The 27,608-nt window shown below is 41.8% G+C and overlaps 1 protein-coding gene across 15 annotated transcripts in view; it reads left to right on the top strand.

Moving 5' to 3' along the window:
• LOC109980807 (protein tyrosine phosphatase receptor type M) overlaps positions 1 to 23,977 on the top strand; it is a 160,093-nt gene extending 136,116 nt beyond the window's left edge. For 7 of the 15 annotated variants that reach the window (XM_065954301.1, XM_065954302.1, XM_065954303.1 and 4 more), the window contains 11 exons: positions 8,242 to 8,339; positions 10,682 to 10,798; positions 11,939 to 12,093; positions 12,486 to 12,621; positions 14,574 to 14,723; positions 15,127 to 15,300; positions 16,968 to 17,099; positions 19,157 to 19,282; positions 21,395 to 21,558; positions 21,726 to 21,861; positions 23,053 to 23,977. In XM_065954301.1, coding sequence (XP_065810373.1) covers positions 8,242 to 8,339; positions 10,682 to 10,798; positions 11,939 to 12,093; positions 12,486 to 12,621; positions 14,574 to 14,723; positions 15,127 to 15,300; positions 16,968 to 17,099; positions 19,157 to 19,282; positions 21,395 to 21,558; positions 21,726 to 21,861; positions 23,053 to 23,106 — 1,442 coding nt within the window. In that variant the 3' untranslated portion in view covers positions 23,107 to 23,977. Of the gene's footprint in view, positions 1 to 756; positions 826 to 8,241; positions 8,340 to 10,681; positions 10,799 to 11,938; positions 12,094 to 12,485; positions 12,622 to 14,573; positions 14,724 to 15,126; positions 15,301 to 16,967; positions 17,100 to 19,156; positions 19,283 to 21,394; positions 21,559 to 21,725; positions 21,862 to 23,052 lie in introns of all 15 variants that reach the window. The other 8 variants (XM_065954294.1, XM_065954297.1, XM_065954300.1 and 5 more) reach the window with 3 other exon arrangements.
• The last annotated feature ends 3,631 nt before the right edge of the window (positions 23,978 to 27,608 follow it).

Genomic DNA, 27,608 nt, shown 5'->3' with positions numbered 1-27,608 from the left:
AGCCTGTCTGTTTGTTCCGAGAGATGGATGTGTGCAGGTGTTCGCGAATATCTCTCTGAACATCCCCATCGTTGTTTACATACGCTCCTGCAAACTACGCTTTGATGCTCAGTCAAGTGTGTGTTAGGGGAATCTGCTACCGCTCAGTGAACACACACACAAACACACACACAAACACACACACACACACACACACACACACACACACACACACACACACACACACACACACACACACACACACTTACGGACCTCTGAGCGCACTGAGCAGCACGTTCTCTTTCTCTCTCACTCTGTCTCCTCTCTCTCCATCAGTGGTGTGGGAGCGATTAATCAGGCAGTCTGGGAGGAGGCTGAATAAATAAATGGATTAGCTGACATGTACAGGCACATTTTGTCGCTGTGTTAATCTGGCCGGCAGATTCGCAGGGCGAGGAGCACTTACTGTGACCCCAGAGGTTAAGTCTGATTGATGGTTAATTGTTATGAATTCTGCGTCGAGAGCCTGTCTCCTACACAACAGGGCTGGGTGCATGCATGGGGATTTTGCGTACCACTTTAGAGGAGGGGGAAAAAAAAAATCAGTGGAGAAGAAAAAAAAAAATAGGAGAGGCGTTTTTTTTGCGAAGAGGCCTTAATGGATTCACAATCTGCTTTGGCGGAGCTGGGAGTTGCATAATTACCTGTTTATTAGTGCATTGCCTCTCTTCCTCAGTGTCTCAATTAAAAACAACCCTCTGTTTGCTCTTACTTTAGAAAGAGATGGCATACCAATCAGGCAGCGGGCCGTTCAGTCTATCTGTGCCCCTGTGTGCACAGCACCTGGTACGTACTGACCACTGAGTCAAACATTTCAAACCAAGCCGTCTGTCATGTGCCGACTCTCTCCCCTGTGGGCTTTCAGTTCACAAAAACAAGCCTCTTTAACCTCTGAGAGGATTTCTGCTGGATTATTATGACTTCTAAACTTGTGTTACAGTCATTAAGAGAATTCCATATTTTATTTAAAAATATGCACATGTAGATCAGCAGTCAAAGAAACGCTGCAAACAGAAACCCCTCTCTAAGATGAAAAGCTGGAAACGCCGAACGTGTTTCCATTCAAGCTAATTAGTCCCTGTTTTCTCATTGAGCTTGCATAATAAGTCCTCGTTCTCCATCGACTGTATCGCAAGCACGATAAGGCTTTTCACTGTGTAGAGCCATCCAGTACGAACGAGAGGTGTGTGTGTGTGTGTGTGTGTGTGTGTGTGCGTGTGGAAACATCTGTATTCTCTGGGAGAGCAGGCCCCTTTTATAATTCATCATCAGCTCCGGCAGACTGACAGGAAGGAAGGCTCAGTCTGCTGACACTGAGGCAAAGAGCAGCCCGAGATGATAGGAGAGCCAGACACAGACCTGTCTCTCTCAGTCTAACAAAGTGCATACTGTAGCACCTGAAAAGAGCACCTGGGCATTGGCACAGTTGCTTAAAAATGAGGGAGTAGTCTCGTTTTCTCCCCCCCAGTTAAAGTTTTTCGGTGAGTGACACTTCCCGCTCGAGTCCACTGGGACCAGCGGCGGTGGCGGCTCAGAAAATGATGATACTCTATCCGAAATAGTGCTGGATAAGCTAAAAGAATCTTTGTCATAAATTGGCTGTGGGGGCGGTTGAGGGTGTGCTTAATATGGCAGACATGTGGGATAACGTTGTCCCTGTTCTCTTATGCTATAAAGAACAATGACACTCATTAGTTTGGTTTTTTTTGATGAGTCCCTTTGCTCTGTCAAGGTGACAACGGCAGGTAGAACAGCTGTCACTCCATAAAAGCCTCATCACCCAGGCTCCCCTCCTCATTATGTAGGTCATTCCCTCATCCAGGGCTTTTTTTTTTCTCGCTGCAGCAACGCTACAACTGACTTTCACTTACTAACGTCAACTGCAGCTCACCTACTTAACAGATTGAGCCCGTGCATGCGGCTCAACTCAGCTTTCCCAGTTCACCGCCTCGCCTCTGTCCCTTTTTTTTACGTCTGATGGTCAGACATGAGCTTCTTCCTGGCGGAGACTGTGAACTGCTCTGAAGCCGGGGTACAAACAGCTCTGATAAGTCCCAGAATCCTCCTGGTGCTGTGCAAAATATTCATGATGCAGGAAAGGGTTCAATTTCATCAAGCTTCCCCCTCTGGTCCTCTCCGCTCCCCCTCCTCCTCCCCACCTTCACAAGCACCAAATGTCACCAGCAGTGCACAAGTTTTAATATTTACAGGTTAACATCTCAAAGCCCAACGGGGGTTGAGGGGAGAGAGACAGAGGGAGAGGGGAGAGAGAGAGAGAGAGCAAATCAATGATAAGTGAGTGTATATTATGGCAGATCTGCTTCATGTAATATTAATGGACTAAAGAGGGGAAGCGTAGCCCGGGTGTTTGTCTGGGAGTGTGTATGTGCTTGTGATCAGGAGTTTTGCAGCGTACCTGGCTGGGGGATTTCTGCAGCTGTCATACTCTTTGCTTCTGAGGAGGAACAGGCCTCGTCCCCAAACACAGCGTCTGCTGCTGCAGCATTAGCTCTCTGACAGCTGGAAGTGAAGCTTCTGCTGGTGTTCTTCCTCTGTGAAGTGCCTCCTACAAACTTCTCCAACTAGGCTCCAAGCATGCCCCCATAGAAACTCCCATCCCTCAAGTGGGCTATCCAAAAAAGTGTTTCATCTAACATGCATGGTAGGTAAAGTAGGAGTGTGAGAATTCTCTCCTTGTTGGGCTCTTAATCCAGAGGATCTATTAGAGGGCCCACACATGTTCATTTTAGTTTTAAGGCATCCTGTTCTTAGTATGGAACATTGACTGTATATAAATATGGACAGGTGTCTCTATTTCTTCCTGTTGTGCAAAAATGAAGCCAAAATACCCCCTCTACCGGAGCTGACATATTGTGCTAACTAATACGGCAAAGATTCCACATGTTGCTACAGTCCACAGCAGAACAGATTCTTGTTTCAATGCAGACAATCCCGTTTTATAGAAAGCTGAATGACTCTTGTTTTCTCTCCCTGTCCCTCTTATATTCTAATCTGGTAAATAACACTGCAGGAGGAGGCGGAGCTTATGACCTATACTGCTACCAATCAGGAGCAGGAGACAGGATAGTGGATAGCGTCAGAAATCAGGGAGAGAAAGAGTGGGGGATGACATGCAGCAAAGGAGCCACAGGTCGGATTTGAACCTGCTCTGTGACTTTTAAGGACTGTAGTCTCTGTACATTGGGTGCGCAAGCAACTCTTGATAAAAACTGGTCGAAGTTTGAGTTTGGATTGTGAAAATACTTTTCTTATTATTTCTGTGGTTTAAAGAGAGAATTTGTGATTTTCTGAGTTCGTTTTTTGTCTTTGCACCGACTATGAATCATAGGCTGTAGGAGATTAGATTAGCTGCACATATGACTTGAAACAGGCGGAAACAGCTAGCTGTAAAGTTTTTAAAGCCACCCACAATACCTCTAGTTAAAAATAGTTTCATCTTTGTTGTTTAATCCATAAAAAAACGGAAATCCAAAAATGGTAAAGTTGCGACAGATGTATGTAAAGAATGAGTTGATGCATGAAGCTCCATCTAAAAGTAATAGTTGTCACTGCCCAGCCTAAGAACCCAATGTTGTTTTTCAGCATGTGTTTGAGCTTTGTCTTTGCTTTTTATTACTTGTGATATTATTTGAGTTTTAAATATGCCACACACAAAAAACTATTTACTATCTGCGGTTATCAGGGTCAACTTACATTATGAAACATGACAACTTCTAGATTCTAACACACTTAAAATCCATCTACTTTTCAGTAAAAATTGGTAGCAACAAAAACAAAAAATAATACAACTTCCATCTAACTGTCACCAAAAAAGTTCTGCAAAACTTTGGAGACTTTCCGCCTCTTCCAATTTGAAGCTGTGAAATTGTCCTGGATCTTTTTGTTCTTATACACCTATTCATCAAGAGCCTTTCTTACTTCCTTTATTACTGTCATGAAGTTCAGCTTCACCCAGTGTCTCCTCCTCACCTATTCTCTATCTCTGCCTGCATATAGAGACATAAATTGGCTTGCTGAAGCCTGGCAGGGGCCTCTCATTGGATGATTTACCATATAATGCCAAGTGTTATTGTGTTACTGAAGTCCTACACACCAGCTGTCCTGCTTTTCAGTCTCCCTCTCCCAAACTTCTCCGCAGTGTGTATCCTCCCTCGGGGACGAGTGTGGGAGGTAGCAGAGTGGGCGGTTCAATCAGGTTGGGTAGTTATTGGAAAGGCTGGTAGTGACTGGAATTGGAGATTGAGGTCCTACAGCTAAAATCGAGACTAACTACCTAATGCAAGGCAGAGGAAATGTGGGAATACAGATGGAAGAAATTCAAGAGCTTTGCTCCAAATTTCTAGATATCCAATTGGGATGGGGAAAAAAATCAGCAAAAGTTCAAATCTCAATTCTTCTAAAAAAACAAAACAATCATTACACTCTGCAAAATGTTCTTGTTTTTTCCGAGGCGAGAACCATGAACAGGCTGGCAGCAGAAACGTGATTGTGGAGATGATGGTTCATTTTGAATCATTTATCTTTTCGCAGCAAAAAGTCTCCCGAAATTTTATTGCAGAGTTTGAGAAAAATGGAAGTGATTGAAACAACATCACACGAGGACACAGTGCTTGAGAACAGAGACTGTCAGGAAGTGTTTGAGAAGCGCAGACAGCAAATGAAACATGGCTTGATCAATCAAGTGATTAAAATGGTGATGACACTTTGTTGATGCCCTGAGGGAAATTAAGTTGTCGCAGAAGAAGGAAGCAAACACAAACACAACAATAACAGAGAAGGATGCTGGAGCGTCGCCAACTGGTGTCTAATAGCCTCCCCTATAAGTTATCAAAGCATTGTCTACAGTTTATTTGCAATAAAAGCTTTATTTTATTCGTTTTGAGGGAGGGCTCACTTTGATTTAAGTTTGATTTGATGGAGATTCGGATAGAGAAAAAAACAATGCTTTCCAGCTGCTTCTGAACTGGGAATATTGCCATTAAACAATATGCATACTAACAACTTCCCTATGAGATTCCCCTAAAGCCTTAAAGGGATAGTTTGGTTTAGAAGTGGGGTGGGGCATGAGGTACTTGTAAATAGTAAGCATATTGGCCACAGGAGATGCGGATCAGCGTGACGGTGAAGAAACACGTATTCATGCAATGTGCCAAAGTATCGCTGCAACAAAATGACTTGCTGACAGAAAAGTGAAGGGCTGATCATTTTCTCAATATATAATATATATATACCCCGACTTTTTGTTCAGCTCGGTTATCATTAAAATGAGAAACAAATCAACTTACAAATACCTTATACAACATAGGAATCTAAAAAAGATTTGATCAGCACCAAATGCTTATTAACGATTGTTGTATGTTTTGTTAAAGGTGCACTATGGAGTTTTGGTAGAGAAATGTGAAAGTTGGAGAAAAAGATTCAAAGATTATGTGGTATATTTTCACAACTCAATACACAAACTGTCCTCAGAGGAAAATGTGGTCCCTATAAAACTGTTTGAAGATAAAATGCAATGTGAGAAGTTATAGTGGGGGGCCCGCAAATATGAAACCGTAACTCTCCTGGTAGCTTTTTAGCTCCAAACAGCGTTCAAGGGAACCATTTTTTCTTTGGATAAAGTTTGTGTATTTAGTTCAGAAAATATAGTAGACACTTGTTTCTCCTCTCCAACTTTAAAATGTCACCACCAAATCTACATAGTACATCTTTAAGCTGTGTATTTCCTTTCATCCAAATGTGTTGAAGCTTTATTTAAATTCAAGGTAACAGTCTGGTTCATGTGGTGACCTTTTTTTTCTGGGGAAAACAACAGATTACAAAGAGTTGAGAATGATGTCATCACATTTTTTACATCAACTAAAGTGACTCGCAGCTATTTTATTTGAATAAAAAATTACATAACGTTAATAAATGTGAATAGACACAAACATGGCGTTATAAGCACATCACATCTAAACTGAATAACACTGAAATATTTTCAGCCAAAAGCAAAGTAACTCATTACAGTGACTCAGCCGTTTCACATGACCTGCTCTTTGATATTTTTCAAGGGCCTTAATGTTATTTAATTCACCTAACAGACAGATGACGACTCAGATAAACACCAACAGTGAAATCTCTGTCTGTGCTGTGTTGTGTAGCCGGTGTCTCTTGAGTGTGTCTGCATAATTTGTCTTGTCTCCAGGTAATTTGGGGCAACACAGGAGAATGCACAACTGCAGAGATTTGCATTTACTAATTAATTTGTCAGAAGTAATTTTTTTTCCACTTGGTGCTTGATTAAAACTAATATTAATATTTTTAATTAACCAGAATAATAATTAAATTCCTACCAATCCACAATTATTGCTCAGTGAAGTTTTAAATATTGGAGGCGTTCAGTTGCTCTGCTCATTTATTCTGATGTTCAGCAGACACTTGCAGGTCTGCTTTGGTGGAGAGGTCGGTGTAGAGCAGATGAGGTTTGGTGCTAATTACTTTGAACCTCGACACACACGAACGCACACACACACGCACGCACACAAACACGCACACACACACACACGTACACACACAAATACACACACAGGCTTCAGCCTCATCTTTACATTTTTGATTTATTCCGACTCCCTTGTTTCCGTTTGTATTCAGGCCCTCTGCTGAGGAGTAAGCACTTTGCAGCATGTTGTAGAAGCTCTATAAATAAATCAGATTTGCAATGTTTTATGATGCTCAAAACGAGGAGAGAAAATGGAGGAGAAAATGCTCCATAAACTGCATTGTTGCTGTAGGACTGTAATACTGTCAAATCCCCTGTGTTTTGATTGTGTGTAAGTTGATCTGCTCCTCTGTCTGCTGCGAGAGACGGCGACAGAAGCTTTACTGGCATGACGTTACCGTCACAAAACACCTCGCTACAGAACACACTTAAACAGAAAACAGTAAATAATGGAGGCAGTGAATATTGTGATTTTCATTTCATTTAGTGCATTGAAGTCACAAAGAAGGTAATAAATTGATTATTATTGATTAAAAGATGAAGGAGAAATAAATGAACATCCTAATCTGCCGTCATTAGTTTTCATCCAGGCACTTTTTGAACAACAGCTTTTAACTTAAGTCACTCAAATGTTAATTCTTCAGCACACAGTGATTACTAAGATAATGGTTTACGTCCAACTAAGTTACAACACTTAGCTTAAGGGCCTTTACTTTCTCATCATGTACAGGGATCCTGTGCTTAAAGTAAGCTGCCTAAAATGATCCTCTAGGATTGAGAAAGTTGACTGACCGGCACAGAGTCCTGACTTAACCTCATAACACCTTTGAGATGAACTGAAACACCAACTTAGAGTCAGGTCTAATCGGCTGACATCAGTGGTCGACCTCATTAATGAATTCATGGCTGAATGGAGGCAAATTCCTGCAGCTAGTTTTCAACATCTTCTGGAAAGTCCTCTCAGCAGAGTGGAGGCTACTATAGCAGCATATGAATGTCTTTGGTTTTTAATCTGATGTTAAACTCAACTAACAACCCCACCCCAATCCCTACCCAAAGAAAAAATGTCTTCCTTTCTGCGTCATAACAAGACTTTAAATATTTAATTGACAGTTTCCAAAGCAGTGTTTGCAAAATACTTCTCAGATTCAGGAGGGGATTTAGAGGTGACCTGTGCTACCCTTGATATCTGGTTGGCAATCCAAGGGGGCACTCCAAGACCCTGAACCATTTGATTTGTAAAAAGCAGAACTTATGTTGAAAAACAACTGCATGGCTATGTTCCGACAGGCTGCTGGTAGCCATCTTTGCATGTCAGTGTGGTGTATTTCCTTTTGTTAATACTTTAAATTGTGTCTTTTGTCCCTTTTTTTTTAAGATACAAAGATGTTTATATTGCCACTCTGTCTTGTTACCTTATAAAGTTAAACATATATTCACTATTAAAAGTATATCAAATCTCTTAGATACTTTAATGTTGGTTGTTAAAGTAGATTTGATCAGTGGAGACAGACAAGGTAAAGACACGCTTTTCATTTGTGTCTGTGTGCACATAAACTTTGGGCCACCCCTGCATAAGTCAGTGCCCCAGCTGCCCCCCCCCCATCAAAACTTCTGTGTGCGGCCCTGCTAAGATTTTTGTTATACATTTTATTACATTTATTGGTTGCTAAAATGACCACTCTGTTCTCTCACTCTGTAAGGCCCCATGCAGGAGACGGTCTTCGACTTCTGGAGGATGGTCTGGCAGGAGAACACGGCAGCTATCGTCATGGTGACCAACCTGGTGGAAGTGGGCAGGGTGGGTATTAATTACATGTTCAATCAAACCGCAGATCTCAAATAGAAAAAGATTACCTTGCCCCCAGCCTCTCTCTTTTTTTTTTGTTTGACTTTGAACATCAGTGCCCAGATGTTTGTGTGTGTGTGTGCGTGCGTGCGTGCGTGCGTGCGTGCGTGCGTGCGTGCGTGCGTGCGTGCGTGCGTGCGTGCGTGCGTGCGTGCGTGTCTGTGCGTGTCTGTGCGTTAGTAAGGTGTGTGACTCATGCCTGCGGCTCATTTTCCATCTATGTGATCAGAGAGAAGTGAGAAGAAACTGATTGATGGCCTTCATTACCGGAGAGGCATCCAGGCAACTGACTACTGTTTCATCTGAGTGGCTCTATAACAGGAGATTATACTCTGCTGTAGCCGCCAGCTCCTACCAGGCTCCTCAGAGCAGAAACACCTCTTAATGTTGTCCTCATTGGACAAAAAGGGGGACTGTTATTGAGTGGCGAGGATGGTTCATAATGTTCAAACTAATGGTAGAGCCTTGACTTTCTCTTTGTTCACTACAGGATAAGAGGGGGGGGGGGGAACCAGGGCTCTACTTCAGTCCTAATTTGTTCCACTTAACTCACACTGTAGTTCCTCCTGGTTAGGTTATAATCAAGAGAAAATGAAGGTCTTTACGTACAGTGTAATGCCTTGGCTGCCAGGGGATTTTCCTCCCTAGAATTTTAAACACATTCTCGCTGAAAGCCCCTCAAACACAGGCACACCTTGATTCCGCTGATATGCATTTTTTGGTGAGGCTTAAATGTAGCAGAGCTGATAATGATTCATGGGCTCATCTCCTGGTACCTCATTAGGCTGTTCCTCTACTGTAGCTGAGCCCAGCCCCGCCCCGCCCTGCACCTTCTCCACACCTGCTTAGCTGCTGGGGCCGTCCTCGGTGGGCCCAGGCCCCCAAACCGTCTGTTATATGATCCTTGTCCAATGGCGGGCGGCAAGCACAGTTGGTCACAGTGACGGTGGCTCCGTAGAGGGCCCCCATAAAATCACTCCGCCATATCACAGCGGGCCATCTGCTCGGCACAGTTGCTGATGAACTCTGGGAAATCCTGGCACACGCATACACAGACCCGCTAGTTTCCCTCACCGGGGCGGCGCTCGGCGTACTTTGATGTATGAGAGATTTGGTTTGGAAGATAGTGTGCTGAGGTGTGTGATGAGGTGAGGCTGCATGTGCTGCTTCTCCTTACTCTCCATGTACACACAGTCGCACAGTCACAAGTGCACCGACACAAAAAATGAACATCTGTGAGTACGCTGGCATGATTTAGCCCAAAGGCTAATTCCCCCAAACCAGGCGCCTGATTCACAGATCTAATAAGGTAATGGCTTTTGCCTAATTCAATCTGGCTGGAAGCGGACGGTGGATTTGTGATTGTCATCGGGGATTAGTCATCAGGGGTGTCAGAGAGACGGACCTGAAAGTCCCCCCTCTGTCTGTGCCACTCCACAAACCAAAATCTCATTTCATTCCTAATCAGCACACAGACGACTCCAGAAATGAAAATTGAATCTAGTTGTGGCTGATGTTGCATTTATCCCTCATCAAAAATTATCATTCTCTGATATACCTCCCTGATCTCAATCTCTATTACCAGTCTGACTCCCTCAGTATCAACAGTTTAATTGAACAGGGGGGGGAAGGAGGAGGAGGAGGAGGGGGGGGGGGGGGATGATTTTACACTCATATGATACCTAATACAAGTAATATTTCCACTGGGGTCTTTTAGATTTCTGTGGGGAAATCTCTTTTAAACAGCTGAGGGTTTATTATTTCATATCTTTATTGGATTGTCATTATATCCACCTTATCAAATTGTAGTTCTTTATTTTTTAATGTTTAGTCCTTTTCTTCACCCTGGATATGGTTTTATAATTTAAGGTGGACACACCTAACACCCCCCTCAGTACCTCTCCTTCTCTGTTCCACACTTCTGTAGTCCACCTTTAGACTCATTTTCACTTTATCGACATGAGAATGAAAAAGCAATAATGTGAGAATGAGCTCTCCGTCGATACATAAGATTTCCAATTTACAGCAGATCCTTGACCGGGGGTCGAAAGTAATACGAAGCAAATCTCATTTTGACTTGAAAGAAATGCTTCAGAAACTAAAATGCGAGGTAATGTTATGTGACAATTATCTTTATTGGAGAATAAGATGGCCTGGCAGATATTGAAATAATTTATGAGCCTGTGTGCCGTGAAAAACAGCATTTGTAAAGTGTGTGCAAATGTGAATGCATTGCAGTTAGCATGCAAAGTGTGTGCACACTGTTATAAAACACTTGTCTTTGTCACTCTCAGGTGAAGTGCTGTAAGTACTGGCCCGATGACACCGAGATCTACAGAGACATCAAGGTGACGCTGATAGAGACTGAGCTGCTCTCCGAGTACGTCATCAGGACCTTTGCTGTAGAGAAGGTAAACTTTTTCACCTCCAGCAGCACTCGTGCTCCTTCAGAGAGACGTGCAGTAGATACTAGACCTCAACCTCTGGCCGCCCAACAGTTTGCATGAAAAAGTTCTGGCTTGTGTGCTTTGCTCGTAAGCACCTTGAGAGTACTTGCAAAGTAGTTCAGGAGAGAGTCATCTTAAAAAGTTTCTGTGCTATTGTGTAAAAAAAAGTCTGAGGCTAAAAGTTCCCTTCATACAAACAGCTCATCAAGGGCAGAGCGATAGAACTCTTTGCCGAATGAAAAATTAGACAAATTCTTTTAGTTCCTGTTATTTTCACCAATAACCCTACACCATGTGCTGCTGTTTTTTTATGTTGGTTCCATATAACAAATGTGTTTCTAGATTTTTTTCCAATATTTTCTCAGAATATTAGGATGTGGATTGTTTGGACTTGGAAGCAGAAGTGTGTGTAGCTCTCAAGATTCTCCAGGATTGTTCAAACTTTCCACAAACACTTACTGGTACTAAAATTCAAGATGCTATAGAGCTAATTAAAAAATTCAGACAAAGAGCCTTTTTAAAAAGTAAGCAACCATAAACACATATAACAGAAACAGATCATGGAAAAAGAGTAATTCATTTTATAGTAGCTCATAAACTCCAACACTGTAAGGTACTGATGCACAGTTGATGTTTTCTTGTTAAAATTAATAAATAAACGGGTACCAGTGAGGCCCTTTCTTGCCATTATTAATACAGGTTACAATCATATTATAACAGTTTAACTGTGACTTAACTCAAATCCATATCCACACGCTATAAATCCGCCTATAATTCCCATAAATTCCCCTTAAATAAACCTCAAAACCTTCTGTTTACATAATGGATCCACAGCTAGATTACAGCTCTAACATAGAGATGGAGGAGACACGACTGAACGGTTCTACAGTAAGTTAAGAAATAAGTCTACAGCAGCCTTGAACATCCTGTTTGCTGATGGATAATGAAACTCCCCATAAAGTGTCTGCTTGTGTTCAATCACAGTGTGTCTTTGCTTAAGAAGGACCGCTCACACGGCCTCTGCACTGTATCCTCTGTCGTCTCTCTCCACGTCCTCCCTGTCCTCTGCTCTTGTGTGTTTAACGTGATGACTCTGTTCCTCAGAGGGGGGCTCATGAGATCCGCGAGATCCGACAGTTTCACTTCACGGGCTGGCCGGACCACGGTGTGCCCTATCACGCCACAGGCCTGCTGGGGTTTATTAGGAGAGTCAAGTCTAAGACCCTGACCAACGCTGGGCCCATGGTGGTTCACTGCAGGTTAGTGTGCACAACAACTTACAATTTCGTTTCTTGTTTCTGTTCTGTCCAACCAAACTTTGTAGCCTTTTCCTCTCCTTCAAAGTAGTTGAAAGCATACTCTGCAGTCAGTAGATTAGAAATCAGCAGTCTGGTTGTAAGTACATAAAAGTATTTAATCTTTTCTAAAAGGCTGGCTAAAAGGCTAAAGGGTCTTTTTATCAAAACCACATTATCAAATATGATACTTTTTTATAAATTCTTCACAATAACAATTTCCCTCAGAACATTTGACAACAAAAAGTCATTTAAAGAAAAGAAGGAAATTAAAGAATAAGATATGTGAACTACCACAGTGAAATGTATAAGCAAGGGGGGAAATATTCTCATAAGCTTTTTGTGTTTTTGTGCAGTGCCGGAGCAGGGCGGACGGGCTGCTTCATCGTTATCGACATCATGCTGGACATGGCAGAGAGAGAGGGTGTGGTGGACATTTATAACTGCGTGAGAGAGCTGCGATCACGGAGGGTCAACATGGTCCAGACTGAGGTGAGTAAAGCCTGGTTTCACGCTGGACTCAGTAGAAGTGGGGGTTCTTTGTCCGCAGATACTCATCAGTAACAGGGAGAGTGAGGGGTGCAGCTTGACAGGCTGTTGCCATCAAATGTGGATTAAGGCAAATCTTCGGGTAATTCTTACCATAAGCCCCCACTCCTCTGCTGCTCCAGAACAAATGCTTGGAATTAATGACAAAGAAAGGAGCTGTTTGTTAAAAAACATGCATTATATTCGAGCAAATATAATTCATTACCTCACATGTTTGAGCGATCTAGTCGATAGAGGTTTTGAACCATTTTGCCAGTGACTGATGATGCCCATTATCTTTTAAAAAGCAGCATGATTAGTTTCAATTTGTGACTGTCAGTCAGTTTTTCAAGTGCCACTTCAAACAGTGGAGGTATATTTCATTATATAACTAAAGCATCCAAAAAATAATTGACCTCTATGTGAAAGCTGTAGGGCAAGTGTTCTCCAGTGTTCGTTTAAAGCTGCTTTAGATATCAGACGAATGGTGTTTTACATTAACAGCAGATGCATTTATAGCCACGGCTTTACACTTTCAGGATAGTTTCTCACAAAAGACATTTATTGAAGTGTACACCCTAACTATTTCCCAGGATGCCGAGCACAAGTGCCTGCCAATACATGCAATAATAAAAGGGTTTAAAGGCTTGTAACTGAGAATATTGAGCTCATATTGATGGCTGAAAACATCCTGCAGCTTTATGCCAGAGCGGGCCACCAAAGGACTTTGCGCTTTCCTGAACACCGGCCATCTGGAGGTGTCCATAGTCCCGTTGGATGCATCATTTCACCGTAATTCCCTTTAAATCACAAGCGTCATTGGACTTAATGGGCAAATGTTTCATCGTTGACGTCCAGAACGGGATTTGAGTAACTAGAGACCAAATGTTGTTCACCCTGATTCACTCTCCTCAAGTTCAGTGACCTTCAAAGGGTGTGTATGTGTGTGTTTTTCCCTCGCAGGTGTTCAGGCTCGGGCTGGCACGGCTCCTCAGCTCGCGGCCAGACACTAAACTCTCCAACGCGGTTCAATCTGTCCGCGGAAATGAAAAGCCTTGTTGTTGTTTATGGTTTATGAGCTCTGATAAGATCTGTCAATCTGTGGATTCTGGTTTGAGAACCGTGTCACCTGGGCTGACCGAGCGCGAGCCAGTCAAACTCTCAGGTCAACACTTCTCATTCTGCGGCGCACTTAACAAATGGCAACACATGTTCCTCTGCGAATCTGTAAATCAGTGACCCCTGTGCGTGTGTGCAGATTTCGGTCCAAAGTGACAAGGGAGTGTCAGCTGAAAATGTCACTTCAGAAAAGATTTGCATCAAGCCTCGAGCCGTGTCAACATGTCGACTGCTTGACTGACTGATGTGAGGAGGAGGAAATGTGCCGCGATTTCTAGATTTGCTCTACAGGAACTTCAGGACAGTGGAGAGCTGTTTTTAGTTGTGAAGATGTCAGCCTTGTTTATGGCCTTATCATGACAACAATGATGACAAGTCACAACCTGGCTAAGGTCACCGATGTTTGATGGAGTTCTACAAAACATGAAAAGGTCATGCAAATACAGAAGATACCTTCTCCACGGCTTCTAAGAGTTTTAAGCTTTTTGTAAATGTCATAGTATTCAGGGTTTTATTCAAGAAATAAATCACCTATGTTCCAAAAAAAATGCAAAAATATGTAATGTAACCTTTAAAAACAGACAATGACTAATATTAGTCATAGAAACATCCTCAGGGATAAAGAATAATCATGGGAAGGTCATGGAAAGGTCATTGAATTCTTCAAGCAAAAATGCAGAGGAACACCGAGCTATGCAGTTCTGCTACTGTTACTTTAAAGAAATCAAAAAATGTTGTCTGTAGCCTTGAGTCTTAGAAGTCTGATAGATCCGCAATGAGGATGCCGTTTTTTGCAGGAGCAGTATGTCTTCATCCACGATGCCATTTTGGAAGCATGTCTGTGTGGCGACACCACCATCCCCGCGAGTCAGCTCCGCTCCGTCTACTACGACATGAACCGCCTGGACCCGCAGACCAACTCCAGCCCCATCAAAGAGGAGTTCAGGGTGAGCACGTCTGAACACAATCAGCTTAATAAGGCACAGCATTCAGATCCCAAAATAAAGCATTACCTCAAGAGCAGCACAAGTTCAAAACAACAGTAAACATGTTGACTCTTGATGAATGGTGCAGTCCCCCTCTGGGCCAATCAGTAGCAAATATGTCACCTTGCTTTAATCTGTATTAGCAGCCCCCCCCCACCCTCTGTGGACCAATCAGAGTTATATGAGATGCATCGCCCCCCATAGATCCATCACGTCAGGGGAGTGAGAGCTATCGCTAATGTAACTGATTAAAGAATTGCATTGTTAATTACCATATTGGGAGATAATTAGCACACTCAAGACCCCAGCGCCTACTTCCCTGCGTCAGTATGACAGTGTGTAATCCTGCTTCAACCCCCTACAGACTCTGAACATGGTGACTCCCACGCTGCGGGTGGAGGACTGCAGCATCGCCCTGCTGCCCAGGAACCACGAGAAGAACCGTTGCATGGACGTCCTCCCTCCGGACCGCTGCCTCCCGTTCCTGATCACCATCGACGGGGAGAGCTCCAACTACATCAACGCAGCGCTCATGGATGTAAGGGATAAACACAGGCAACATGTTTATGCTATGCTTTTATAAGCAATGTGTGAGCTTTATTTAAATTCTTCAAAATTGAATCCCTGTGATATTTAAGAGGTAAATTGACAGAGTCACACAGCAGAGAATTACAGTAGCAGAAAGTTTCCCACATGTTGCTTTTCTTGTCAAACACTAATGTGTGATGTCAAAGCAGCTATTTTTTCCCTTTCACAGTTAATTGAAAGCAACGTGGTTGTTACGGCTAATGAGTGGTAATATTGGTATTTCAGCCTCTTACACTAACTAGATTTGTCTTTGTGTGAGGAATTTAAGTGGTGGATTTCCAATACCTGAGAAATGAATTCAGAGGAAATATATTTCTATTTTAGAAATAATGTGTGGCTGTGTTAGAAATATCCTCCTGAGGCACGACAATCATCTATGACACGTAAAGACTAGAACCTTGTTTCAGATATTCAAGGACACCACAGAGATGTGATCACAAGGAACAATGAAGAAAACAATAAATACATTTTTAAAAAGGCAAAATGCCCATATTAGCCACCAATCCTTCAACAGAGGACAGTTTTTATTGAAATATATTGTTCCGGCAAGTGCTTTCATGCAAGAGAAAGTCAAATAGATAGAAAGAGAGAGAAAAAAAAACTTTGTCAGAGTTTACTCACTGAGCAAAATAACCTGAAACTTGACAACAAAAGAAATTCAGGTTTTAACTTCATCATTATTTGATTTTTTTACAATTGTCCATAAAATTAATTTTTTACAAAGCAGTTGAGTTCAGGGACTAAGTCGCTAAGGTCGTCCCTCGACACAGAAGTAGACAGAATAGAAACCTGAAGATTAGCTGTTGCTATGGGGTTTTGACCTTATGATTCAAAACCTGGAGAAGAGCTTCTAAATGCACCTAGATGGTTTTATTTCATCAACTATGACCAAATCTTTCAAAGAAAAAATGTCCGGATGCCTGGATGTCTCTTCTTGTAGGGCATGTACCATTTGAGAGAAGATCCTTAACTGTCTGGGTTTGATTCCAATCCTGGGATCGTTGCTGCACATCAGACCCCCCCCCCCCCCCCCACCCTCTCTGAAACATGGCTCTCCTGTCACTTTTCAGTTCTCATATCTTCAATACAGCAATAAAGGAAAAGTTTCAAATGTCATGTCATTTTTATTTGAAGATGTCCTCATGGACAAACGTGACTTGGACTGACATAAAAGTGCCTGTCAACTTTCACAAAAATGACATTTCCCCCACAAGATAAAGTAAAAAAATAAAATGTAAAGCAATTTCAGGTGTTAAATGTATTCAGGGTGGCCAAAAACAAAGAACACCTTGACAATGTAAGTGTCCAGTGATGTACTTTTTGGCTCCTGTCTTAATGGAGCAGGTGACCTTTCAGGTACAGAATCCTCTCTTTCACAGTGTTGCTTTCTTTGGGAGCCAGAAACCACATTAAAAGCGCTACGGCCTTTTTATAATCTCCCTCGACATGGAATCTCCATTAGAAAACAAGACTGTGAAGTGTGGAGCAGGTCAGAGGAAGGAGGTTATTCTGAAATGATGTTGGTTTATTCTTGGTAAGTTGTCAGCTTACTTGCTATATTATATTCATGAGGTGTATTTAGCAGTTTCCTTCTTCTTCTGTTTCTATTTTCTTCAGAGTTACAAGCAGCCGTCTGCATTCATCGTGACCCAGCACCCGTTACCGAACACAGTGAAGGATTTCTGGAGATTGGTGTTGGACTACCACTGCACATCCATAGTAATGCTGAACGACGTCGACCCAGCCCAGGTAAACCCGACCTGATACGTGTTCATAAAACACAAGGACAGTTAATACACAAAATAATCTATGTGGGATATTGCAAGTAGGGCACTCAGAAACAGATGACAGATGAGTCATTTCCTTTCATCACAAGTCTGTATCTCATAAAGTCACACAAAAGTCGAGCGTGGGAACTGGATTCAGAAAAGATTACTATTTTTTGTTTTCTTCCAGACACAAAAACAGGGACTTATCTGTGCATGCAAACACACATACATGTGTATATATATATATATATAAGTATACACAGAGTCTGTTTGAAATGAGGTGGATACTGCGGAGTGGAAGAGGACTTGCCATGAAAGTGCGGGTAGATGGAGAGACGGGCCTGTGGAAGAGACTATCCAGATTTCTCAGCCTGAGGCTCTGTCATAACACCCGGGGATCAAAGCCTGAAGCCGGGCTGCTCTCCCCATCCAAATCCCCCTTCCCCAGGTGACTGACTGACTGGCTGCCTGGCTGGATTGAAAAGGCCTTTCATTCAATATTCTCACTGTAGCCAGCCAGCCAGCCAGAGAAACAGCACAGGTGGGAAAGGAAGCAAAGGGGGATGGGGGGGGGGGGGGGTAGATGGAGATGAGGGAGATGGAGGTTTACTATCTTCTCCATCAGCATCTTTGTTTTTGCATCTGTTGAATTTGTCAAGTGTTGACAGGCTCTCAAAGGAGGCAAGAAAGTGGTGCTTTTTGCTGCCACACGTACTTTCATGTGTGTTTGTGCTTTTTTTTGTGTGTTCGAGGGAGATGGGAGCGTTATTTGTGTGTCCATCTGTACGTGTGTGCTCAGGCCTGTTATTTGCATTCTCTTCAGGTAGTCCCGTTTTTCTGCTGTTTGTTCTTCACTCCGCATGAAGGCATATCTTAGTGGAGAATCTGTCCATCTGTGTGTGTACACACCCACTAGTCAGATTCAGGGCCGTGTGCTCTGCAGGTGCATGCTCTTAACCGGGCTTTCTCCCACTGAGGAGAGGAGAAAGGGCAATTTTCCAGCTCTTAGGATGATTCCTATTTGCATCTTTACACTGCTTCAAGAGCAGTCAAAAACACCCTCACTGATTGTGCCTTGGAACTTTCAACATAGAGTGAAGTTAATTGTTTTTTTTATTATTTTGTATTACTTTTACTTGTAAGATGAGGGAGAAATCACTAAATTTCACTTTTCAAAAGCTGGACACAGATCCATGTAGTGTCACTTTGCTAAGTCAGTGATTTAAAATCCTCCTTTAGGGGTATTTCTACACACAAGAACACTTTGGGACCTGTGAAGGGAGTAAATGGAAAGACTGCAGAGTAGATGCACTTATTAGTACTTATCAGTAACTGAACAGGATGAACATAGAGAGTTGTGTGAAAACAGTTTGCAACTAAAGAGCGGCTCAAATGAAAGGTCAAACTGTAATGGATTAATGACAAGAAACACCAACATTGAACAGTTGAATACAAGTTATTGATCAATATTTAAAATGTAATGGTAAAATAACTGTTACGTCAAAATTGTCAATAAACCACTTTTCAATAAACATATTTTTTGATTATTTTATTTTCACAGAAAAGATTCTCTCATTTTCTGTTGGTCTGAAAAACAAGAAGACAGAAAGAACATGCAGTTTTCCAAAGAGATAAGAACATTTAGTCAAGGTTTTCTTATTTCTGATTTGCTGCACAAATGTTCAGTTGATTTGGAAAAGCACTCGTACTTTGAGTGCATCTGGTTTTAGTGTTTGGTCCATTTAAAAAAAGATATCCCAGCTTTTGTCTGAATGTTCTCCGGTCAAAAAGCAATTCATTGTATTTGAAAAAGAAAACACTTCAGATTGGATGTATTCACCTTCTCTTCGTATGATTAATGTCCACATAAACCTCTTTAATGTCTGTTAGTTTGACTGGATCTTGACACTAATGAATCGTCTTCCATTTTCTTTGTTTTTCTGTTTTTCTTTGTGTGTGTATGTGTGCGCGTGTGTGTGTGTGTGTGTGTGTGTGTGTGTGTGTGTGTGTGTGTGTGTACATGCCTATTTTGTTTAGTTGTGCCCACAGTACTGGCCAGAAAATGGAGTCCACCGCCATGGACCCATCCAGGTGGAGTTTGTCTCAGCTGACTTAGAGGAGGACATCATCAGCAGAATATTTCGGATCTACAACGCAGCACGGGTACGGTGACCCAGGGAGGTCATACTTCAAACAGAAAATCATTTGTTTTCTGGAGAAAAGCAAAACTCTACATTAATCTGATCTAGTTGTCGTTGTGGTTTTTCTGCTCAGCTGCCCATTCTTTTTTCGTAACTTTTCTTACTTGTTTGTCTTCTCTGTGGCGATCACAACCGCCAATTTATTCTGTGACTGCACACCTCACACATCCCACTCATACTCCGGTCTGTCCATTCAAGCTGTGCAGAGGCAGAGTCACTGCGCTCTATAACAATGCTGCTGCACCAGTGATTGGACTGAGGTGCGATTACCACATGTCACGTCTTTGAGACAGCTTGAGAAATGTCACACGTTGTTAAAAAGGTAGAAGTTGAACTCTGTGGCTTTTCCTTCAATCATTTTTTTTCTGGGTAGCTTGTGTATCTACCTTAAAGGGTCAGTTCCCCAACATGACATTAAATTACATCCATACTCTTACACTATGTGGTATCCAACCAGGCACATAGCTCTCCATTTTCTTTATTGGACCAACTTTTGATATTTTGTCCGTCTACACCTCAACCCCATGGACTATGTTCAACTTGTCCTTTCAAAAACTACACCCTCATGGTGCGCTGGTTGGCCTGCAGCTGCTGTCCCACGTCATTCAGAACTCTTTCTCTCTCCCCAGTTTTAGACTCTGTCTGTCCTATCTGAATGTAGGCATAAAAGCGCCCAAAATAACATTAAATAAAAAGAAAATGATGTCCTTATTATTTAGGATCAGTAAAGTTATGACCACTATCTAAAGAGGTTAGGGCCCCAAAAGGATTCCAAAGCATTATGTATGGAGTCACAATATGATCGATTGGATGGAGACCGTTAACAAACAAAAAGATCTTCAAAACCAAATTATATGATTTTTTAAAAATATATATTTTTCTTGTTACTCTATGTTCTTGGGTCTTTCAGTCCATTCAAAATGTATCCAGTTAAACAAAACAAGAAGAAAATTCAAATGTGCACTTCAATGCTCATAGACACATTAGTCCATTAAAGGGGCCATGTGATCACAGTTTTAGAACCAAGGGCCCCCCCCCCAAACAGAATAAATTAAGTATTTTTATGACGACTTGTGATTTAAAGGGTTAAAATCTCAATCAAATACTTGTTTTTTTTCTTTTCCGGTTTGTTTGACGTCCATGATATAATTAAAAGCTACAAGGGACCCCTCCCATGTTAGAACCTGCTGCTTTAGTTGATTTTCAGACCTTGCTACCACCACTTGTTGAATTTGTTAAATTGTTAAATCCTTTCTAGTGTCTAAATAGTCCTGATGAAAGCCGTTGACACTTGAACCATCCAGTGAAGGCCACTTATTCAGTAAAGAGAAGTGTGTCAAGAGGTTTAAAAATGTCATCTTTGAATTATGTGAGCACCACAAACCCAAATTTCTGTCATTCTTTCTTCATGTGGAGGAGAAAAATCTCTAAACTCCAGTCTCACAGAAACTGTCTGCATAGCTCAATACCGCTACAGATTAGTTACACTTGTTTTTTTCTTTAAATTAGATGAACTGACCCTTTAACTTTGAGCTACCACACATCATAATTCAGATAAGGGTCCTGACACAGGCCTGTAAGGTGCTCACCTGCAATCCCCTGCGTAAGCTCTTTACCCCTCCAGTCTTCTTGAAGCTGTCAATAAACTCACATTAACATGGTGTAACAGCTCCCGGCCGGCAGAGGCACCAGCAGCATGCAAAGAGGAGTACAGTGTGATCACATATGATCACTGACAAGTGTTATTGATCCATATGTCTGAGTGTGATTTAGAGTGTCTGAATCTTAACTCTCTCCGTCTCCAGCAGTCGCCGTGCTCATCTATCAGCCTGTCCATCTGAGCATTCATCTTCTCAGTGACTCCTCGTGTCCTTATCCATCTCTCCTCCTACTTGTCGTCATCGAGGCTTAGCTTTGCCCTGCATCTTTACTGTCTGATTACATCTTTACATAGCAGCGATTACCCCCCCGCCAACCACCCACCCATCCACCCACCACCCTCTGTGTGTGTGTGTGTGTGTGTGTGTGTGTGTGTGTGTTAACCTGGGATAACCAGTGTGTCCTTCCCCTGCAGCCTCAGGACGGCTACCGGATGGTGCAGCAGTTCCAGTTCCTGGGCTGGCCCATGTACAGAGACACGCCCATGTCCAAACGCTCCTTTCTCAAGCTGATCCGACAGGTGGACAAGTGGCAGGAGGAGTACGATGGGGGAGAGGGGCGCACTGTGGTCCACTGTCTGTAAGTTATCAGAGCACAGAGAGGTGCATTTACTGCTGGGATTAAAAATGAAACATCTTCACCTACTGACCAAAGAGCATTACTGCATCATCACCCCCTCAACCTCTCTGCTGAAAATCTTATGTCATTGAACTGTTTTAATAATTGTCACGCTTGGTTTCTTCTAGGAATGGAGGCGGCCGCAGTGGGACGTTTTGTGCCATCAGCATTGTGTGCGAGATGCTTCAACACCAGCGCTCTGTGGACGTTTTCCACGCTGTCAAAACACTACGGAACAACAAACCCAACATGGTGGACCTACTGGTGAGAGAACTGCAGCAGTACTTTAAATGGCTAGGGAATACAACATTTTCATTTGACCCTTAAAGACCCACATTTCCTTTTAGAGGTCACTTCTCTATACTTTTACTTTTGGTCAACAGTTAATCTGACTTTACATATTCAATAGGGAGTTATCAAAGATCTAAAGCATTTTGTTATCACATCTGATCAAATCCATTTGTATAATGATTTTAAAAAGAGACAGTTTTTTTTTTTAAATAGCAGGTTACATTTTACACCAGTGTTGCTTCAGATTCGTTGTTTGTTTCTATAAAGAGAGAAATGTTGATGCACGTGTTAAGTGACAAAAGAAAGGCAGAGCAGGCCAAGTTTATTTATAAATCACCATTCATACATGAGAAATGTCTTTACAGAGTTAAATAGATTACACTAGGGGAGCTTGTGGCGCAGTGGTTAGTGCGTGCGCCCCATGTATGGAGGCTATAGTCCTCCAAGCGGACGGACCAGGTTCGATTTCCACCTGTGAATCCTTTCCCACATGTCATTCCCCACTCTCTCTCTCTCTCTCTCTCTCTGATTGCTTCCACTGTCCTATCTCTCCATTAAAGGCACAAAAAGCCCAAAAATACATCTTTAAAAAAAAAAACATTATACTAATAACATTAAGAGCATTAAAGGAATGACATCAAGCACAAAATAACATATTAAGTTATAAAATATAATAAAAAGATAAAAAAAAGTAATACGACATGACAAATACAAAAATCACAATTTATTATGAAAAAACTGAATGTAGGTGATTACTCATAAGTGATCTGCTCTGTATGCCTACCAGAGTTCAAATGTCAAACAATCTATATTCACATTTCAAGAAAAAAAAGGTGCATTAACAGTCTAAACATCTGCTTGTCTGTCTTATCAAACAGATAACTAACCTTTTTTTGGTCAATCGAGTCTCCTGCTCTGTCACATTACTGGGGCACCTTGCTTTCTTTATGGAGTCATTTGTCATATTGTCATTTTAAAACGTCAGAACCCAAAGAACCGCGACTATTCATTCATTACTGTGTTGTCGTTCAGAGCAAACATAAACACATTTGTCCTAACATTTGTCCAATAAGTGTTTAATGTTTGTGCAGAGGGGCTCTCTCACAGACTGATCCAATGATGTTCACCTCTCTAATGTCTCTCTCTCTCTCTCTTGCCTCCTAGGACCAGTACAAGTTCTGCTATGAAGTTGCACTGGAGTACTTGAATTCTGGGTAACTCAGAGCTCCTGAACCCACCAGAGACTTAAATTTTGGGACTTTACAGAAGAACTGCAGCTCACGTGTGCATTTTGCAGTGTGTGCGTGTGTGTGTGTGTGTAATGGACCTGACAGGAGCAAGATACGCACACAACAATACATGCAGCTCCTTTGACCAGCACTCTTCTTCTTCTTCTCCTGGTTTTCAGTTGGTGCAAATGGGAAAGGTAGCAGTGTTGTACAGTGTTAAATATCACAGCCTGTTTCAGTGCTAAGGAACTCAGCAGGAGCACAAGGAGGTCTTCTTCTTTTTGTTTTGTTTCCTCTGCAGTGAGTCGCCTCTTCTTTGGATCCATCTTTCTCTCTCAGACGCCTGTAGCCCTGTGGTCGTTGCCTTGATCCTCATTGGACAGTTTTCCGTGGAATGCGATACACTGTACATAATGTTATGTGTTAATTTTATTCCCTCTGATTTCTGTTTTTTCGCTCAGCTCATGATTAAAGTCATTAAAACGCAGGAGCTCAAAGCTTAAATGTTACTAAATGTCCTGTAAATCTCTGACTTTTAGCTGATTATTGCTTCACACTGTACGTTGAGGACGGCAGGCTCAGTCTACATCTGCTTACCTTTTTCCCTGTACAGGGATCCAAAGCTTTATTTGCACTTCCATTGAATCCTTGCTGTGCATATTGTACATATTTCTGTAGATTATTTATTCACGGTATGTACTTTTTTTGTGACTCGCAGTACGTGACAATCATAGGTTCTCTAGGTTTGGTTTTTGACTGTATTATGTGCTTTTTGTTGGTCATCTTGTGTGACAGATCGATTCCATTGTAAAGAAAAAAGATATATAAATGTATCTACAATATAAACATTGGATTATGTATGTCTGCCTCTTCTTTAAGAGAAGCTGGGAAAATATTGTATCAGGGGGACACCTACTGGAGGTATGAGGAATAACAGAATAACTCAATAAGTCTAACTTGTTTTTATGCAATCAGCATAAATAAATACAAGTTAGCTTGACTCTTTAATGGGGTCATGTAGATAAGACTTTTGTTTTCTCTGTTTTTTTTCCAACAGGTGTATAGTTTGTTAGAAGCACATTTGGTGGCTTCCTTTGAGTTGTACGTTCTCAGGGGCCGAACAGTGACGGGAAATGTCTGAACTTTAAGGACCTGCTGCACAGTAACAAAAACTGAAATCACACACATAAGACTTAACGGGAAAAAAAAAAAATTTTCTCAAAAGTTGTTGAAGTCATGTCAGTTTGGTTCTTATTTTGCCAAATCACAACAAACCACATTGTATTCCTTGACCGGACTCTGATATATTATTCACAGAGATCCAAAACATTGACCATGCTTTAGCTAAGATAACATTTTTAATCCAACTCTTTAAATGTAGAGCTGGATCCATGGTAGAGGATCCTGACAGCTGACACTGCCTGCCATACTACTTTTGGAACCCATTGGATCCACAGGTAAGCGAAACTTCTTGGAATTGTATTCACAGTGAAATTTGTATGACATTAAGTATACCTAAATATCTCAAGTAGCAATCTAAAATTTTTTCAGGCTGTTGAGGATGAACAATATTCCCCTGCAAATGATTTAAGATGTTATAAATGGCATATTTAATAGATTGACAGCTCTAACACTGCTCTTTGAAATGTATTACGATTTAAGAAACATGTGAGGCTCCTTTTTTTGGTCTTTTTATGGCTTCATTGCACAGATAGGACACTGGAGGAGAGTCAGACATCAGGGAGAGAGAGTGAAGAGTGGGGCACTTGAACCAACCACCAGTCTACTGACGCCCCTTTAAGCTCTTTTTATAAACTTCAGTTAAGAGAAGCAGTCCATCCATCCATCCATCCATCCATCCATCATCTATACCGCTTTTATTGTTTGGGGTCGTGGAGGGCTGGAGCCGATCCCAGCTATCATTGGCCGAGAGGTGGGGTAACCCTGGACGGATCCCCAGCCAATCACCATCCTGAGAGGAAGTCTATAATGGTTGAAATAGATACAATACTCATACTTAATGCAGAGCACTATCAGAGACAGAACACATGTATGCACTGTCTTCTTCATGAGATTAAACATCGCAGGGGGAAGTTAATATCAGAGAGCTGTACCTTCTGATTTATTTGGGTTTAACTCCCCCTAGTGGTGTCTTTGAGTACCTCCTCCTGGAATAACTACCACTGCTGGGAAACAGTTTATTTGGACATTTAACATTTAATTATGTTAATCTCTGTGAGACTGATACATGTTGTTATTCTGTAGTCAAGAATATGCAAAATGATGTTTATACAGACATTTAAAGAGTTTTATCCCTGCAGGGTTATAAAGGTAGATTAGTCTAAATGTAACTAAATAAAACAGGATCTACCTAAAGGAATACCGATATAACTGCTGATCAGCAGATGTTGAATAATGTAAGCAATCATAATTACAGTAGAGTATTATCTAGCATAAGAAAGTAAAGGAAGAGCAAATCAAGTATCCACAGGTACTACAGGTTTTTTTTATCATGAAGGACAGTGGTTACCTGTATTTGTGAGTACATGAGTTCATGAAGAAAACATCAGAACATGTGTGAGCATTGGGGGGTTTAGTTTGGGCTTGCTTCAGGGCACATCAGCAGCACTGAAGAGGAGAACATCACAAACATTTTGACTAATTCATCAAACATTTAAGGGCTGAGATTCAGTCAGTAAGCCTGGAGTCACAGTCCTGCTTGAATCTTTGGAATACTGAGCCCTAATAACACTGACTGTCTCAAACATCACTGAGCGGAGGATTCAAGCTCGATGATTTACATTAAAACTATGTGATGGAAAACTCTAGAAACTTTTTACAATGAGAACCACCACAGAAAATATTTGGCTCTCCAAGTACCACCATTATGGCCAACACTGAAATACATTAGCAGAGGGCTCTACAGTTTACACAGGAGGCCATTTTATTCCTGATATGCATATTATTTATTATTGACCGCACACCACTGCGGCCTGGGCTCATTCTCTGTGCCGCTCCAAAAGAATCCAAACTGGATGTGACTTAAGTTGTATGTTGTTGACTTCAGTTTCTGCTCGATGTAACTGCTGTACTTTATTTTCTATTTCCCGTTTGGAGCCACAAATACAGAATGTATCTGTCATATTTGCTTCTTCCGCTTGCCATCACAGCTTTGCTTGTCAACCATTTGATTTGTACATCTTTATTTTAAAAAATGTGAAAATCAGAAACTCCCATAAGTGTCTGCTCGTCAGTGGTGATTCTAGAGTCTGTTGGGGCCCCAGGAAAAAATAGTTGGGGGCCCTACAAACCTCATTTATCACCATGTCTGCCATTGTCCCGATGCTTACTCCCCTTCCGTTTCGTTTTTCTCTCATAGACCATTAATTCCTCTTCTTTTTTCTTGGTCAACTTTCATTGACAGTTTTTGGTTTTCACATCAATAATGCATGCAATGCTTTGCAAGGCAACGAGAGCTTTTAAATGGGGCCCCCTTAGGAAGGTTTCCTACTGTCATTGCAAAATGTGCACATTTTGGGCCACTGCTGTGGTTTTGTAAGCCTTTAGGGGGCCCCCTACTGATCTGGGGCCCCACTCAGTTGCCTGCCTCTGCTCCTAGTGTACCACAAGAGAGATCCTGAGTACCACAGTTTGAGAATGAATACTCTAGATGTATACTGCAGAGTTCTACATGGTTTATTTTAAAATTAGACTTTTGATTGGTGTAAATGAAACAGCAGAAAGCTAACTTGATAAATTGCATGGATCTGAGCTCATGATAAACTTATTTTGTTGGATCAAGTTCTCTTGTTTTAGTCATTTGAAGGTTAAACCTGACACCTCTGTTACTGCTGGTTTGGTAAAAGGTGCGTCTGACTTCTGACCACATTGTCAAACAGACTTAAAGCTTTCAGCCACAAGATGTCAGTGAAGAGATGCTTTTCAATTTTAGTTTTTATGCTACATTTGAGAGATCATTGAAACTGTGTTTAAATTGAGCATATATTATACAAACACATTGAATCTCTTGGCTATTCTACCCTTATTAGTTAAAAAGAAAGAGCAGCCTTAGAATTGCTAATTAGCCACTCACCATGCACTGGCTGAATTAAATAGTGTAGGTTCAAAGAGAGACCCTGCTAACAGCATCCAGCTCTTGAATAATGTGAATTTCTGCTTTCATTGGCTCTTAATGCAGCTGTTTGTCCCCGCAGGCTGCTGCAGAGCCTTGAAGAGTCTCTGTTGGACCGGAGGACTGAGTATTTGGCGCGTGTTCATGGAAGCTGAAGGTCTCATCTTTTCCCACCGCAGAAAGTTCCAGCTGGTCGGAGCTACAGGCGCTGTGGCACCAGGGATGGTCTCATCTTTCATTGCAGGGGCTGCTGGTGAATTATTTTCACTGCTCACATGTGGAGACTGGAGGAGCAGATGAGTCAGAGAGACGGTAGGAGAGTGATGGAGGAGACTGGGAGCTGCTTCTGTTGCTGAAAC

This window comes from Labrus bergylta, chromosome 4 (genome assembly GCF_963930695.1).
Source record: "Labrus bergylta chromosome 4, fLabBer1.1, whole genome shotgun sequence".
NCBI lineage: Eukaryota > Metazoa > Chordata > Actinopteri > Labriformes > Labridae > Labrus > Labrus bergylta.
Note: the sequence above shows the minus strand (reverse complement) of the source record. Positions and strands in the feature narration are given on the sequence as shown.